General features: G+C 39.9%; 1 protein-coding gene across 1 annotated transcript in view; it reads left to right on the forward strand.

Annotated features, from left to right (window-relative positions):
* The window catches only part of ASG3 (SNF2 domain-containing protein / helicase domain-containing protein), a 73,758-nt gene that overhangs the window by 23,429 nt on the left and 36,448 nt on the right, over positions 1 to 13,881 (forward strand). Inside the window, exons 9-11 of the mRNA XM_088962368.1 lie at positions 9,637 to 9,726; positions 10,226 to 10,333; positions 10,439 to 10,642. Of these exons, the coding sequence (XP_088818494.1) occupies positions 9,637 to 9,726; positions 10,226 to 10,333; positions 10,439 to 10,642 (402 nt within the window). The remainder of the gene's footprint in view (positions 1 to 9,636; positions 9,727 to 10,225; positions 10,334 to 10,438; positions 10,643 to 13,881) is intronic.

Below are 13,881 nucleotides of genomic sequence, written 5' to 3' on the forward strand. Positions count from 1 at the left end.
CAAAGTAAAAGGAGAGGAACAAAAAGAAGCCAAAAGGAAGTTCGCTAAAGGAAAGGTCTATCTTAGAAAGGGGGTAAAAGATGATAAAAAAAGAAAGAGAAGAATGAAGGAGGTGGAAAGGCTAGCCTGTGGTGTGTCCTATGAGAAGACTGTAAATAGGAAAAGGGAGAAGAAAAGAGGAGAATAGGATTTGGGATTGAATTAGGGTTGGGGAAAAAAGAGTGAAATGAAAGTGCTTTGCTGGAATGTAAGAGGTTTAGGAAGTGCAAAGAAAAGGAGAGTCATCAGGAATGTGATAAGAAAGGAGAGACCGGTTATAGTCATGTTACAGGAGACACAGCTTTCGGACTTGGACAAAAGGTGGATAAGAAGTATTTGGAGTTGTAGGGGTCTAAGTTGGTCTTTTGCCCCGTCATGGGGTGCCTCGGGTGGAATCCTTACAATGTGGAAGAATGAGGAAATTGACTATCAAGAGGAATTAATAGGTCAATACTTAGTATCAATAAAAGCTAAGAGGATGAGTGATGGAACAGAGTAGGTCTTGACTAATGTGTATGGGCCGTATTCATGTAGAGAGAGGAACTCATTCTGGGAAGAGCTAGCTGCAATCAGAGGCATATGGGAGGGTCCCTGGTGTTTGGGTGGGGATTTCAATGTAATAAGATATATAAATGAGACAAACAACCCCAACCAACCCTTAACATCTAGCATGAAACACTTCAATCCCCTAATTGAGTCCCTAGAACTAAAAGAGCCTACCTTGTTACAAGCCTCTTTCGCCTAGTCAAATCTCCAAGAAAATCAAGTGTGCTCAAAACTAGATAGATTCCTATACTCCATTGATTGGGAAGAGTTGTGGGGCACTTTGACACTAAAAGCCCTACCTAGAGTGACTTCTGATCATTGCCCTTTAAGCCTTTACCAAGAAAATCTTATTGGTGGCCCCACACCTTTTAGATTTGAAAACATGTGGCTAGAAGTTCCAAACTTTTTGCAAAGGCTAAAAGAATGGTGGTCAGAAGATGGGATTAGGGCTAGAAACAAAGTGGTGAGATTCTCTAAGAAACTGAAATTGAGGTCATAAAGGAGGATTTAGCCAGGAAAATAGAGGAAGTGGACCAAAAGGAGGCCAAGAAAGAGTGTGGGGTAGAGGATAGAATAGAAAGATGGAACTTAAAAGTGCAATTGGAAGAGATTTTAAGAAAAGAAGAGATTTCTTGGAGGCAAAAATCTAGATGTAAATGGCTTCTGGAAGGGGATGGAAATAACAGTTTTTTCCACTCTCTAGCAAATGGGAGAAGACGGAAAAACCAAATTTCCAGTATAGAGGTGGATGGAAGAGTGGTAATTGCAAAAGAGGAAATTGAAAGATGCTTCATGGATCACTTTAAGTCAATCCTAGCATCCTCTGATGAAAACATGGCAGAATTGGGAGATTTATAGTGGGACAGAGTGCCAGAATCCGAAGTTAACCTCCTAGAAAGAGCCTTCACTATTGAGGAGATACATGAAGCAATATTCTCAATAGATAGATCTAAAACACCGAGGCCAGATGGATTTTCAATGGCTTTCTATCAGGATTGTTGGGAAATTTTGAAAGATGAATTAGTGGATGTCTTTGTGGAGTTCTATCAAGAAGGGAAATTATCGTCTGGAGCAAATGCAACTTTTGTTGCTTTAGTGCCAAAAAATCAGGCCAAAACCCCTAAGGATTACAGATCGATAAGTCTTGTGGGTAGCTTGTATAAAATCATTGCTAAAGTCCTGGCTGGTAGGCTGAAGACTGTACTGCCCTATATTATCTCTCAGAACCAAGGAGCTTTTGTAGAGGGGAGACAAATTGTGGATCAAATTTTAGTGGCAAATGAGTGTGTGGCAGCTAAGGGAAAACAAGGTGACAAAGGTTTGATTTGTAAATTGGACCTTGAAAAAGCCTATGATATGGTGGATTGGTCCTTCCTGTTGAATTTAATGGAAAAGATGGGGCTAGGTGAAAGATGGAGGATGTAGATTAAGGAATGTATTAGCTCAGCACATTTTTCTATTATGATGAATGGGGAAGCAAAGGATTACAGAACGATAAGTCTTGTGGGTAGCTTGTATAAAATCATAGCTAAAGTCCTGGATGGTAGGTTGAAGACTGTACTGCCCTATATTTTCTCTTAGAACCAAGGAGCTTTTGTAGAGGGGAGACAAACAGTGGATCAAATTTTAGTGGCAAATGAGTGTGTGGCAGCTAAGAGAAAACAAGGTGACAAAGGTTTGATTTGTAAATTGGACCTTGAAAAAGCTTATGATATGGTGGATTGGTCCTTTCTGTTGAATTTAATGGAAAAGATGGGGCTAGGTGAAAGATGGAGGATGTGGAGTAAAGAATGTATTAGCTCAGCACATTTTTCTATTCTGATGAATGGGGTAGCAAAGGATTTCTTCTAGGCTAAAAGAGGACTAAGACATGGTGACCCCTTATCTCCATTCTTATTCACCTTTGTGGCCGAGGTTTTGAGTAGACAAATCACCAAAGCTGATCAAGAAAACCAATTTAAAGGTTGGAGAATTGGTAGATTAGAAGTGGTGGTGTCTCATTTGCAATTTGCTAATGACATAATTATTTTCTGTGAAAGCTGTGATGAAGTCAGTTTAAGGAATCTGAAAAGATTGGTGGATGAATTTCAGCAGGCCTCCAAATTGAAAGTCAATTGGGGAAAAAGCTGTGTAGCCGGAATCAATATTGAAGGGGGGGGGGATATCCAAGCCATGGCAAATCTGCTAGGTTGTGAAGTGAAAAATTGGCCTCTGGAATACTTAGGAATGCCCTTGGGTGGGAATCCGAAAGCTGAAAGCTTCTGGAAACCGGTGGTAGAGAGGTTCATGAAGAAGTTGGCAATGTGGAAGAGAAATTATATTTCCTTGGGGGGAAGAATCACATTGATAAAATCAACCCTTGCAAACCTTCCCACTTACTTCCTTTCCACCTATAAGATCCTGGTGAAAATAGCTAGGAAATTGGAGAAGATTATGAGGGACTTTTTGTGGGAGCCAGGTGAAGAAAAGAAAGATCATTTAGCGAAATGGGAGCAAGTTTGTTACCCTAAGGACTAGGGTGGATTAGGTATAGGGAACCTAATAAAGAGAAACAAGGCCCTCTTAGGGAAATGGCTATGGAGATTTCCTTGTGAGGAAGAAAGGTTGTGGCACAGGGTCATTGAAAGCTTACATGGTGATGCAGATAACGGCTGGGATGCAAAATTAGCCCCCAATGCAGCTCTATCCTCTCCTTGGAAGGCAATCATTGAGATATATCCTACTTTTCTTCAATTTATCAGGTTTGATGTTGGTTGTGGCAACAAAATTTTATTCTAGGAATATCTTTGGGTTGGGGATGTGCCTCTTATGTTCAATTTCCCAAGCCTCTACTCTTTATCAAACTATAAAAACAAACCTGTTGCTAGGTTTTGTGTGCTTTCAGAATCAGGGATCTCTTGGGATTTTGGCTTTAGAAGAGGGTTGAGGGAAATTGAGTGTGAGTCTAGTGCTGTTGATTTCAACACTTGAGAGGGTCTACTTGAACCAATCTATAGCTGATTGTAGATTGCTCCCAACTTCTGATGGTTTATTTTCTTGTGCATCTTTCTTTGGTTTGCTCACTCATATTAACCCTATGGGGGTGAACTTCCCAGTGAGAGAAATTTGGACTAAACCGATCCCTCCAAAAGTACAAGATTTTTGTTGGGAAGTGTTCTTAGGGAAGGTAAACACTTGTGATGTACTACAGAATAGGAGGCCAAACAATTGCTTCTCTCCTCATGTGTGTGTCCTTTGTTTGGGATGTGATGAAACTCTAACCCACTTGCTATTTTGCTTCTGGTATTTGGAGTGTTGTTTGTTCTCTCTTTGGATGCAGATGGGCTCCCCCACAAGATGTGGTAAATCTATTCAGCCCCTCTTTCCTGTATCAACGGAATAAAAGGGGAAAGTGTAGAGCAGCTACAGTATGGACTATTTGGGAGGGAAGAAACCTAAGAATCTTTTCAGGAAAAAGCAAAACAATGGAGGAAGTTATTGAAGCCATAAAAATCAGAACTGCACATTGGATGAAGACCATGGAGATTTTTAGAAACTACTCCACGAATGAGATATTAAGGAATTGGGCTGAAATAGCACAAACAGGTGTACCCAAAGTTCTTGTAAGCATGGAATGGAAGCCACCAGCATGGAACAAACTAAAACTGAATTTCGATGGCGGTTCTCTTGGCAACCCTGGAAAGGCAGACATAGGGGGTGTTTTTAGAAATTGTCTGGGTGTGGTGGTGGCACTCTACTCTGGACCAATAGGTTATGGTAACTCAATACAGGCTGAATCTCTAGCCCTACTTAGATGGCTGAGCAGATAGGAACACCAGACTTAGAAATTGAAGGAGACTCTCTATTGGTCATCTCTTTGGCCAAAAACATCACATCAGCACCTTGGAAGCTCAAGTTTATTTTCAGAGAAATTGACACACTTGCAAGGAAGTTCAACTCTTAGTTTGGTTGGGTTAAAAGGGATGCAAATGGGGTGGCGGATACCCTAGCAAAAAAAGGGGCAAATAGATCTTCATTGTATTGGGCAGAATTGTAACTGATTGCTGGAGGTTGCAATTTCCTATGCAATCTTTAGCTATTGTATCTTAATCTCTCTGTTATTAATGAAAGATTTTTGCGATCAAAAAAAAAAGTTGAAAGACTTAGGTGTGGTGTGGATTATGAAAGAGGAGGCACAAGAAGGAGAGAAAGCTGGGTTAAATTAAGCTGAGTCTTTGGGTCTTTTTGCTTGTTTTTCCATGAAGATAATTAGTTGGTATGTGAGGGGATTGGGAAGTTCAAGAAAGGAAGTGTAATTAGGGAAGCCCTTAGGAAAGAGAAACTGAGCATTATCTTAATTCAAGAGTCAAAGCTGACAGAGGTGGATAGAAGATGGGTGAGGAGTGTATGGTCAGCTGGAGGGTTAAGCTGGGTGTTGACACAATCATGGGGAGCATCAGGAGGCATCATTACAATATGAAAGAATGAAGAGATGGACTGTACTGAAGAACTAATTGGCAATTTTATAGTAACAATCAAATTGAGAAGGAAAGAGGATGGTTTTGAGTGGGCCTTAACCAACGTCTGTGGACCTAACTCGTATAGGGAGAGGGATGATTTTGAGAGGAGCTTGCAGCCATTAGAGGTCTTTGGAATGGACCATGGTGTTTGGGGGGTGATTTCAATGTCATAACATTCCTAAATGAGACTACCAATCCAAACCATAGGGTCGCCTCCAGCATGAGAAAGTTCAACCTATTTGTGGACTCATATGAACTGAGAGAGATACCCATGTTGCAAGCAAACTTCACTTGGTCCAATTTCCAAGAAGAATCCCTATGTTGTAAATTAGATAGATTCTTATTCTCTTCAGATTTTGAATTTGCGTGGAGGGGACTGGTAGTAAGGGCTCTCCCTAGACCTACCTCAGATCATTGTCCAGTTAGGTTATCCCAAGAAAACTTAGGAGGGGGGGGGGCATGTCCTTTCTGGTTTGAGAACATGTGGTTGCTTCATCCCAATTTTATAAAAAAGTTCAACTGTGGTGGGTAGAAGATCAAGTGGAATTCAGGTGGAAAGGGTACAAGTTTTATAAAAAGCTACAGGCCTTGAAAGCTAGAATCAAAGCCTAGAATAAGGAGGAATTTGGAAGAGTAGAAGAAAGAAAAGAGTGGATTGCCAATAGGATTCAAGAAATTGATGGAGGTGAGCCAAAGAGGAGATTGACGATAGGAGAGAGGGAAGGATGTTGGAAGCTGAAACAAGAGTTGTAGGAAATCATAAGGAAAGAGGAGATAAATTGGAGACAAAAATCTAGGTGTAAGTGGCTGAAGGAGGGAGATGGGAATACCAAATTTTTTCATACCTTAGCAAATGAAGGAAGAGGAAGAATTTTGTGGGGAGGCTGGAATGGAATGGGGAAGTGAATACAAGTGAGGAGGAGATAGCAAGAGCTTTTGTGGAGCATTTCAAATCCATTTATGACAGCCCAAGAAGAGAGAGAGAAGAAATTCCTAACCTTGATTGGCTTTCAGGGAATAGAGCATTGATGGATTAGCTAGAAAAGAATTTTGAGGTCCAAGAAATAAAAGATGCTATTTTTTCAATGGAAAGATCTAATGCCCCATGCCTAGATGGTTTCACGATGGCCTTTTACCAAGATTGCTGGGATATTATAGGTGGTGATTTAGTGGAGGTCTTCTTGGAATTCTTTGAGAGAGGTAAGATAAATTCGGGTGCCAATGCTACTTTCATAGCTCCGATTCCTAAAAAGGTAAATGCAAACCAACCAAAGGATTTTAGGCCCATAAGCCTAATTGGTAGTATGTATAAGGTAATCTCAAAGGTCTTGGCAAAAAGAATAAAAAAGGTACAATCATCCTTGATTTCTCCGAACCAAGGGGCATTTATGTCAGGAAGACAAATTATTGATTAGATCCTTATTGCCAATGAATGTGTGGATTACAAAAAAAGACAAGGAGAAGAGGGCCTAATTTGCAAATTGAACTTGGAGAAGGCCTATGATTTGGTGGATTGGGGTTTTTTACTGGAAGTATTGAGAATTAGAGGATTTGGAGAGAGGTGGTGCATGTGGATTTAGGGTTGTATCTCTTCATGCCACTACTCCATTCTAGTTAATGGGGTAGCCAAGGATTTCTTCTCGGCAAAGAGAGGTTTAAGACAAGGGGATCCTCTTTCTCCCTTCCTTTTCATCCTAATAGTTGATGTGTTGAGTGTTTAGATTACTAGAGCCGATGCTGGAAATTTGCTTAGAGGGTGGAGAGTAGGGAGGGAGGAAATAGTTGTAACCCACCTTCAATTTGTTGATGACTTGATTCTTTTTTGTGAAGGAGATCCGGAGGAGCTGGAAAATTTAAAGGTCTTGGTAGAGAATTTTGAAAAGGTCTCTAACTTGAGAGTAAATTGGAATAAAAGTTGTGTAGCTGGAATTAATAGGCAAGAAGTAGAGGTGGCATCTTTGGCTAGATCTCTAGGTTGTGAGGTAAGTGATTGGCCTCTTAGGTATTTAGGCTTACCTTTGGGAGGAAACCCGAGGTTAGATAGCTTTTGGTACCCAGTTTTGGAAAGATTCTCAAAGAGACTAGCGGGTTGGAAAAGGAACTACATCTCTTTAGGGGGTAGAATCATTCTAATTAAGTCAACACTAGCAAATTTGCAAGTGTATTTTTTGTCTACCTTCAAATTGCCTGTTAAGATTACAAACTAGGTTGAAAAAATAATGAGAGATTTTCTGTGGGAACCTGGAGATACTAAAAAGGATCATAGGGTAAAATGGGAAGTGGTGTCTAGAAAGAAAGACAAAGGGGGCTTAGGGATTGGAAATATTAGAATAAGAAACACAACTTTGTTAGGCAAATGGTTATGGATGTTTCCTAAGGAGTAAGACAGTTTATGGCATAAGGTGATAAGAAGTATTCATGGAATGGTAGGAAATGGATGGACGCTGACTCGACCCAAGGGCTTCACGCTTTTCCCCGTGGAAAGATATCGTTGGCATCTTGCCTATCTTCTCTCCTTTTATTAGGTACGATGCTTGCGTGGGCTATAAGATTCTTTTTTGGGAGGACTTGTGGATTGGGGAAACTCCCCTTAAGGATAGATTCCCGAACCTATATTCCGGTATTCCTTTTCTTTGAAAATGTTTCAATCTATCTTTTCTTTTCGTGTTTCTAGGGATTCTTGGGATTTGGGACTAAGGAGAGGTTTGAGGAACTCAAAAGTGGGTTTGGCAAATGATCTTTTTTCTCTTCTAAGCTCAATTTTTCTAGACCACTCTTCTCCTGACAGTAGAATTTGGACGGAAACTTATACAAGTAGTTTTTCTTGTTCTTTGTTTTTCAATGCTATGGTCCTTCCTTTTAACTCGGTTACCTCCTTTCCTGTTAAAGAAGTATGGAGCACTCTAGTACCCCCAAAAGTAAGGGCTTTTTGTTGGGAAGTGGTTCTCCAAAAAGCCAATACTTTGGAAGTGCTTCAAAGAAAGAGACCAAATTGGTGCTTGTCCCCTCATGCTTGTAGCCTTTGCTTGAGGAATGGTGAGATGGTGAATCACCTATTAATTTCTTGTCCTTTTAGTGCTCTAATTTGGGATTGGTTCTCCTCTCTCTTTGATTGTAGGTGGACTCCCCCCCCATAAGCGTAGTGGAATTATTTGACCCTAGCTTTTTCTGACAACCAAAGAAGAAAGGAAGGGTGATGTGGAGAACAACGAGGGCAGCTATCTTGTGGGCAGTGTGGGAAGAGAGAAATAATAGGATTTTCCAAGGGAAAGAAAAACCAGCTCCTGAAGTTATTGAAGGGATCACCATCAAGGCAGTACATTGGCTGAAAACTCGACTTGTTCAAGGATGTCTCCATAGATGATTTGACTAGAGGCTGGAGTATTTTAGCAAGGTCTTCTACTTCATCACCTACAATACAAGCAATTTGGTCCCCTCCTTTGCAGTGTAATGTTAAACTGAACTTTGATGGCAGTTCTCTTGAGAACCCTGGACCTTCTGGAATAGGGGGTGTGTTTGGAGATGTGGAAGGAAAAATCCTAGCTATGTATTCTGGTCCAATAGGTTTGGGGGACCTGCTTAGAGCTGAAGTGTTGGTTCTCCTCCAGAGGCTCAGATTGGCCAAGCAATTGGGCTTTCGACAGTTAGAACTGGAGGGTGATTCAAAATTAGTAGTAGGTTGGCTGCAATCAAATAGTTTGGGAATGTGGTTCCTTAGACAACCTGTAAGGGAATTATTAAGCCTCACAAGGGAGCTGGGTGCACAAGTTTATTGGTCTCGGAGATCAGCAAATGCTTTAGCTGACAACCTAGCAGAGCAAGGGGTGAATCGGGAGGTTTGTTTTGGGCAGTGTTGTAAGTTATTTTTTTGTTCAGGGGTCACCTTTCACTTTAGAAGGTGACAGTTCTTCTTCTGGTTTTATCTAACGAAAGTTACCATTTCCTATAAAAAAATGTTGAATGCAAGAAGCACTCTGGTACAAACACATGTTTGCTTTCACTTCCATATTTGCATTTAGGATATGCTTTATATGTTATGTTTATCAGTTTATATTTACTTTGAGACAATAGGCTTTTTAAAACATTAGTTTTCTTTTTAAATTCAAGTTTTCATGTATAAATAATAACTTTTATTTTTTATTTTGACTTTTTTTTCTGATTTTTTTTATTATTTTCTTTTAATTTTTCGAAATTTTGCATTTCCTTTTGAAAAGCTGCATGCCTTGCCTTGCACCTTGTGCCTTGGGCATTAAAAAACCTTTGTGCTTTTCTTTCATGTTGCACTTTTAAAACACTTCCAACATACATCTTAGCATCTTGCTTGTTCACCATGTGACCTTTACAGTGAACCCTGAGCCTAGAGATTCATCTGAATTCCATAGGGAACTTGATGACTAGTCTCACTTAAGGGAAAAAGGAAGTTACCTTTCATTTAACTCTTACCATTATTTTTACCTATCACATTTCTTGATTTTTATCGGACTTGAGTAAGATGTGCTAATTCTTTTTCTGCTTTTGGTTTATACTAATTATTTGTGTCATACTTGTTCAGGTAATTCAATTGCGGAAGGCATGTAGCCATCCTTACCTCTTTCCTGGTATTGAACCAGAACCATACAAGGAGGGTGAACATCTTGTACAGGTAGACATACCAGTATTATGGAAAACCAGTCGCATAAAGATTTTACTTAAAATGCCCAAAAGGAGAACAAATATGAAATCCTCCTAGAGGTAGGGAGAGAACATAGACTAAACATACTTAAAAATAGCCTATGTTAGGGCAGCCTAGAGCCATGTGGTAGCCCCAATATCTCTAATCCCCTGTGGAAGTGCTGACGTCTCTGATCTAATCAAGTTTTCACCCTTTCTGTTATGTTGATTTAGTTGAATGCAAGCTTTTCTCTAGATACCTAGAAAATGCAAAAGATAAAAAGGAAAGAACAAATGTGGAAAAGCTTGTTGTAATTTGGGACATATCATCCTTAACACATTTCTTTTATTTTCTTTTATTCCTTTTTTTTGAATAAAGAAAATATTATGTTGCATCTCTGAATCCCTTGATTTTATAGATCTCCCTCTTGTTGTTCTATTATTTTATGTTAAACAAATTTAATCATGTACTCTATGTTTTATGTGCTCAGGCTAGTGGTAAACTTATAATTCTGGACAAACTGATTCAGAAGCTGCATGCTTCTGGACACCGAGTTCTGCTATTTGTTCAGTTGACTCGTACACTTGATATTCTTCAGGTTTGGTTGTTATTACTTGAAATGCAACTGGCAACTGGCTAAGCTTAATTTGCCATTCATGTTAATTTTTTTTCCTGTACATTATGTATTTTCAATGGAATGTAGGATTTTCTGGAGTTACGAGGGTATACATATGAACGTCTTGATGGATCTATTAGGGCTGAGGAGCGCTTTGCAGCAATAAGAAGTTTTAGTCACCAATCAGTTAAAGACACTTTTAATGCTCAAGCTGATCAACATGGTGCATTTGTCTTTATGATCTCAACAAGAGCAGGGGGAGTTGGCCTAAACCTTGTCGCTGCTGATACTGTGAGTCTGAACATTGATTATTTCCTTGGTGTATCCACTTGTGCACTCAGCCTTAATTTATTGTTATTTAACTTATCATCATGGAATGTTTAACCGAGAACTTTTTGGAGGAATGAAGGAAGATGAGTCGGGAAATGGGAATCTGTCCAACACTGGAAGTCCTGCAAAGATTTTAGAACCTAAGTTGCAAGAGGACAAAATATTGAAGGAAGTAGGGGATAATAGTGATAGGTGCAAAGAGGACTCGTTGGCTGAGTTTGTTGGCAAGCTTGGATGCAAAATTAAGAACCCTAATGATTTGAAAACTTACTTAGGGAGAAAGAAGGAAGAAGGCAAAATTAGGAAGAGGAAGTTGAGTGAGGCTGAAAGATTAGAATTGGATGTTGAGGGAGACAAGGAATTCAATGAGAGGAAGGTAAGAAAAAGGGGGAACAAATAAGGGAGAGTGAACTAAGCAGGGGGAAGAAGCAATAGACTAGAAATGAAGTTGGTCAATTGGAAAGTTAGAGGCTTGGGAAGTGCCAGAAAGAGAGCTTTAATTAAGGAAGCCTCAAGGAAAGAAAACCTTGATATAGTTATTATTCAGGAAACAAAGTTGTCAACGTTTGATGACAGTTGGGCAAGAAGCATATGGAAAGCAAGGGGTATAAGCTGGGCTATGACTCCATCATGGGGTTCATTAGGTAGAATAGTGACAATTTGGAAGAATGGCTTGATGCAGGGGTTGGAAGAATTGATGGGAAAATTCATAATGTCAATAAAATTTAGGCAACTGAATGATGGGTTTGAGTGGATTCTAACAAATATATATGGTCCAAATGGATATAGGGAGAGGAAAGAGATGTAGGATGAAGTGGGGGATATCAGGGGACTTTGGGAGGGGCCTTGGTGTATTGGGGGATTTTAATGTGATAATGTTAGTTGAGGAGGCCAATAAAGAAAAGGCCGAGAGTCACTACTAGTATGAGGAACTTCAGTGAGTTCATAAATGTTATGGGACTTTGGGAGGGGCCTTTTCTGCATAAGAAGTTTACTTGGTCCAACCTACAGGCTAACCCGATCTGTTCTAAACATGATAGATTCGTTTTCACAGTGGATTGGGAGGATCATTGGTGAGATTTGGTGTCAAAAGCTCTACCTAGAGTTACTTCCAATTATTGGCCTATTTCTCTATCTGAGGAGAACATGAGAGGGAGGGGTCCAACTCCATTTCGTTTTGAGAATATGTGGCTTTGTCACCCCGGTTCTAAGGAGAAAGTTCAGGATTGGTGAGAAGAAAGCAACCCAAGAGTAGATTGGGAGGGAATGAACTTCCACCAAAAATTGAAGGACCTGAAAGTGAAAATAAAGGAGTGGAACTTTCAACAGTTTGTGAGATTGGGGGAGAGAAAACAAGAGCTGATTAATCAGATTGAAGCCTTGGATGCCAAAGAAGCTGAGGGTACCTTTGGGGTTGGTGACAAAGAGCATCATAGGTGGTCTTTATGGAGACTGTTGAAAGATATCTTGTTCAAAGAAGATAAAAGTTGGAAACAAAAATCTAGACATAAGTGGATAAAGGAAGGGGATAGAAATACAAAATTTTTCCATGTGATAGCAAGTGGTAGAAGAAGAAAAAAATTTCATTTCAAAGCTAAAGGTAGATGGTGTAACAATAACCCAACAAAGTGAAATTGCTAGAACTTTTGTGGATCACTTCAAATCCATCTTTAGAAGACCTTTGATGGGGAGACTGAGGGTAGAGGGCTTAGAGTGGCCAAGGTTGATGGAAGATCATAAGATTTGGTTGGAAAGGAATTTTGAATTGGAAGAGTAAAGGAGGCAGTTTTCTCAATGGATAGAGCTAAAGCACCGGGACCGGATGGATTTACAAGGGCTTTCTATCAAGACTGTTGGGATGTTGTAAAAGAGGATTTATTGAGGGTCTTCAATGAATTTTTTGGGAGAGGGGTAATTAATCCTGGGCTGAACTGAACTTTTGTTGCCTTGATCCCAAAGAAAGCAGAGGCAAACCACCCAAAAGAATTCAGATCCATCAGCTTGGTTAATAGCTTATACAAAATCATTGCAAAGGTGTTGTCTCAAAGAATCATATTTGGGCTTCCCTTTATCACCTCCTCAAACCAAGGAGCTTTTGTAAAAGACAAACAAATTATTGATCAGATTTTAATTGCGAATGAAAGTGTTGAGAAGAAATGGGAAGAAGGGTATAGTTTGTAAACTGGATTTGGAGAAGGGCTACGATTTGGTGGATTGGTCCTTTTTGGTGGAAGCCATGAAAAACTTTGGATTTTGGGAGAAATGGTGTAAATGGATTCGAGACTACTTGAGGACTTTGGATTTTGGGACTATAGTTGATCACTTTCTAGCCATTAGAGGGATCAGGTAGGGTGACCCTCTATTCCCCTTTCTTTTTACCTTGGTAGCTGATGTGTTGGGGAGATTAATCTAAAAAGTAGATTCTAGGGACCTGGAGAGTGGGAAGGGAGACTGCCTATCACACATTTGTAGTTTGCTGATGACACAATTATATTTTGCGAAGGAGGTAATCTTAGTTGGGTAAGGAATCTGAAGTTAGCGGTCCAACTCTTTGAGCAAATGCCAAATTTGAAGATCAATTTTGATAAGAGTTTTGTAGTAGGAGTGAATATGGATGCTAGGGAGATGTCAGATTGTGCAGCCATCTTGGGTTGTGAAGTGTCAAATTGGCCCATGAATTACTTGGCACCTTCCTCTGGGAGACAATCCGAGAAATGGCAATTTTTGGAAACAATGATGGAGAGAGTCACAAAGAGATTAGCTTCTTGGAAGAGGAACTGCCTTTCTTTGGGAGGGAGGATAACCCTAATCAAGTCAACCTTGGCCAACTTACCTATTTATTTTCTATCGGTATTCAAAATGCCAGTGTGGGTTTCCAAGAGCCTAGAGAAAATAATTAGAGATTGTTTTATGGGAACTAAGGGAGGAAAGAAATAACCATAGGGTCAATTGGGAAGTTGTAACTAGGCTTGGACTTTGGAGGATTAGAAATTGGAAATATTTAGAAAAGAAATGCGGGCTCTACTAGGGCAGTGGTTGTGGAGGCTACCAATAGAGAATGTCAGATTATGGGCCAAGGTGATTTTAAGTATTCATGGGTTGATGGCTAAAGGTTGGGACGTGGGAGTGTTGGCTCGAGCTACCAGTGTTTCTCCTTGGAAGTCGATACATGCCATCCTACCTTCCTTTTATCAGGTATA

The sequence above is a fragment of the Nelumbo lutea genome, chromosome 1 (assembly GCF_056320005.1).
Source record: "Nelumbo lutea isolate HS-2025 chromosome 1, American lotus-T2T, whole genome shotgun sequence".
In the NCBI taxonomy this organism is placed as follows: domain Eukaryota; kingdom Viridiplantae; phylum Streptophyta; class Magnoliopsida; order Proteales; family Nelumbonaceae; genus Nelumbo; species Nelumbo lutea.